The sequence below is a fragment of the Pollachius pollachius genome (genome assembly GCF_949987615.1).
Source record: "Pollachius pollachius genome assembly, chromosome: 15".
Lineage (NCBI taxonomy): Eukaryota > Metazoa > Chordata > Actinopteri > Gadiformes > Gadidae > Pollachius > Pollachius pollachius.
In genome coordinates, this window is record NC_136948.1 from 3,449,144 (window position 1) to 3,451,643 (window position 2,500).

The following is a 2,500-nucleotide window of genomic DNA, read 5'->3' on the forward strand; positions in this document are numbered from 1 at the left end:
GAAGATGAGAGAGGAGAGGAGAGGGGAGAGAGGAGAGAGGAAAGGAGAGAGGAGAGAGGAGAAGAGAGGGGAATGGAGGGGAGAGGGGAGGGAAGAGAGGAGAGAGGAGAGGGGAGGGGAGAGGGGAGAGAGGAGAGGGGAGAGAGGAGAGGGGAGAGAGGAGAGAGGAGAGGGGAGAGGGGAGAGGGGAGGGGAGAGAGGAGAGAGGAGAGGGGAGGGGGGAGAGGGGAGGGGAGAGAGGAGAGAGGAGAGAGGAGAGAGGAGAGAGGAGAGGGGAGAGGAGAGAGGAGAGGGGAGAGAGGAGAGTGGAGGAGGGGAGAGGAGAGTGGAGAGGGGAGGGGAGGGAGAGAGGAGAGAGGAGAGAGGAGAGGGGAGAGAGGAGAGAGGAGAGGGGAGAGAGGAGAGAGGAGAGGGGAGAGAGGAGAGGAGAGAGGAGAGAGGAGAGGGGAGAGGGGAGAGGGGAGGGGAGAGAGGAGAGAGGAGAGAGGAGAGGGGAGAGAGGTAAGAGGAGAGAGGAGAGGGGAGAGAGGAGAGAGGAGAGAGGAGAGAGGAGAGAGGAGAGAGGAGAGGGGAGAGAGGAGAGAGGAGAGGGGAGAGAGGAGAGAGGAGAGGAGAGAGGAGAGAGGAGAGAGGAGAGAGGAGAGGGGAGAGAGGAGAGAGGAGAGGAGAGAGGAGGAGAGGAGAGAGGAGAGAGGAGAGGGGAGAGAGGAGAGAGGAGAGGGGGAGGACAAAACCAGAGATGTTTACAGAATATTGTCTGCTAGTTGTTGGAGTGCATCATACATGGTATCTTTCAGCGTAGCTCTCTCCCTCCGTGGAGTCCCACCCCTCCAGCAGCTCCTCATAGGCCTGCAGCAGCCAGCATGTCACTTCCTGTGCCTTCTGATTGGGCGTGGCCTGATGATGGAAAACACAACAACATTCACCACCAACATGTCCTCACGTGGGAGAACGGAAAGTGTGACTGGTTGTGACAGTTTGTGATCACAGTCAATTAGGACGATTATCTGGCTTGTAGTTCATCAGATTACAACTGAACAAAGAACCACCAACACAAAATATCTTGGCAGTGACAAATGTATTATTTGTTTGCTTGAATAACATGATTTAGCATAAGCAAAATTCTACTAAATAATTTGATGTAATATAGTTATAAAAAATATATATTGTTAAATATATATTTTTTACCCTTTAGTAGAATTTAGCATAAGCAAAATTCTACTAAATAATTTGATGTAATATAGTTCTAAAAAATATATATTGTTAAATATAGCAACGTAAAATGTATATATAACAAGTAATGCAGTTCCATGCTTAATGAATTGAATGTGAGTAATTATTTCTGTCATGGTCTGTATCTCAAGTCTAAACCAGTTCCATAATACAATTGGTAAAACATATTTATATCCTTCAATGCACTATTTTGTACCCACATACCTTTGCAGGATTATCAGAAAAAGATTCCATTGTTTTGAGAAAACACTTAATTCCAAGGTTAAAGCGCTGAAAATCTGTCACATCCCCAGGATGAGAGGTGTCTGCCGACCCTGCCTGATGGGACAGGCCTGATGGGACAGGCCTGATGGGACCGGACAGAAGATCCCAGCGGAGATCAGAGGACAACCACCATAAGGTCTTAACCACCTCCTGTACATAAATGACCTGTCTGATGAGGCAGCACTAACCTCCCTTCCCTGTGGCTCTGGGCTATATCCAACAAAAAATCACGCTCAACTGGTTGAGATTTCCCCCGATCAGCCGCTCAGCCTGTTCAACGGAAGGCACCACGTGGGGAGATTCGCTGACTCACCCTGTCCTCTAAAGAGACATGAGGACAGACCAATCCGGTGGCTTATCATGTCCTCTAACGAGACATGAGGACAGGCCAATCAAGTGGCTCGCCCTGCCCTCTAACGAGACATGAGGACTGACCAATCAGGTGGCTCGCCCTGCCCTCTATGAGACAGGAGGGCTGACCAATCAGATGGCTTGCCCTGTCCTCTAACGAGACATGAGGACCGACCAATCAGGTGGCTCCTCCTGTCCTTTAACGAGACGTGAGCACAGACCAATCAGGTGGCTCGCCCTGTCCTCTAACGAGACATGGGGACAGACCAATCAGGTGGCTCGCCCTGTCCTCTAACGAGACATGGGGACAGACCAATCAGGTGGCTCGCCCTGTCCTCTAACGAGACATGGGGACAGACCAATCATGTTTTACTGTGAATTGCTCTGGATGAAAGCAAAAAGGTCCCGTTCTAGCTGGTATCCCGTGATTGAGCAGGGGCTCTCCCCGGCTTGATCTGTCGTTCCCTAAGGCGGCAGTCAGAGCTGGAATCCAGAACTGGATTCCAGCTCTGACTTCTGTATTAGGGAAAGACAGATCAAGTCATTCATCAAGCCCGGGAGAGCCCATTCTCAATGGCTTGCCGGGGGCCTTCCGCACACAAAACACGCCGCTTTTTTATTCTTCCAGAGAGTCATACATGTTTCAGCCTAT

The 2,500-nt window shown here is 50.4% G+C and overlaps 1 protein-coding gene across 1 annotated transcript in view; it reads right to left on the minus strand.

Annotated features, from left to right (window-relative positions):
- syne2b (spectrin repeat containing, nuclear envelope 2b) overlaps window positions 1–2,500 on the minus strand; it is a 137,672-nt gene that overhangs the window by 126,269 nt on the left and 8,903 nt on the right. Inside the window, 1 exon segment of the mRNA XM_079752350.1 lies at window positions 784–897. Within this exon segment, the coding sequence (XP_079608476.1) occupies window positions 784–897 (114 nt within the window).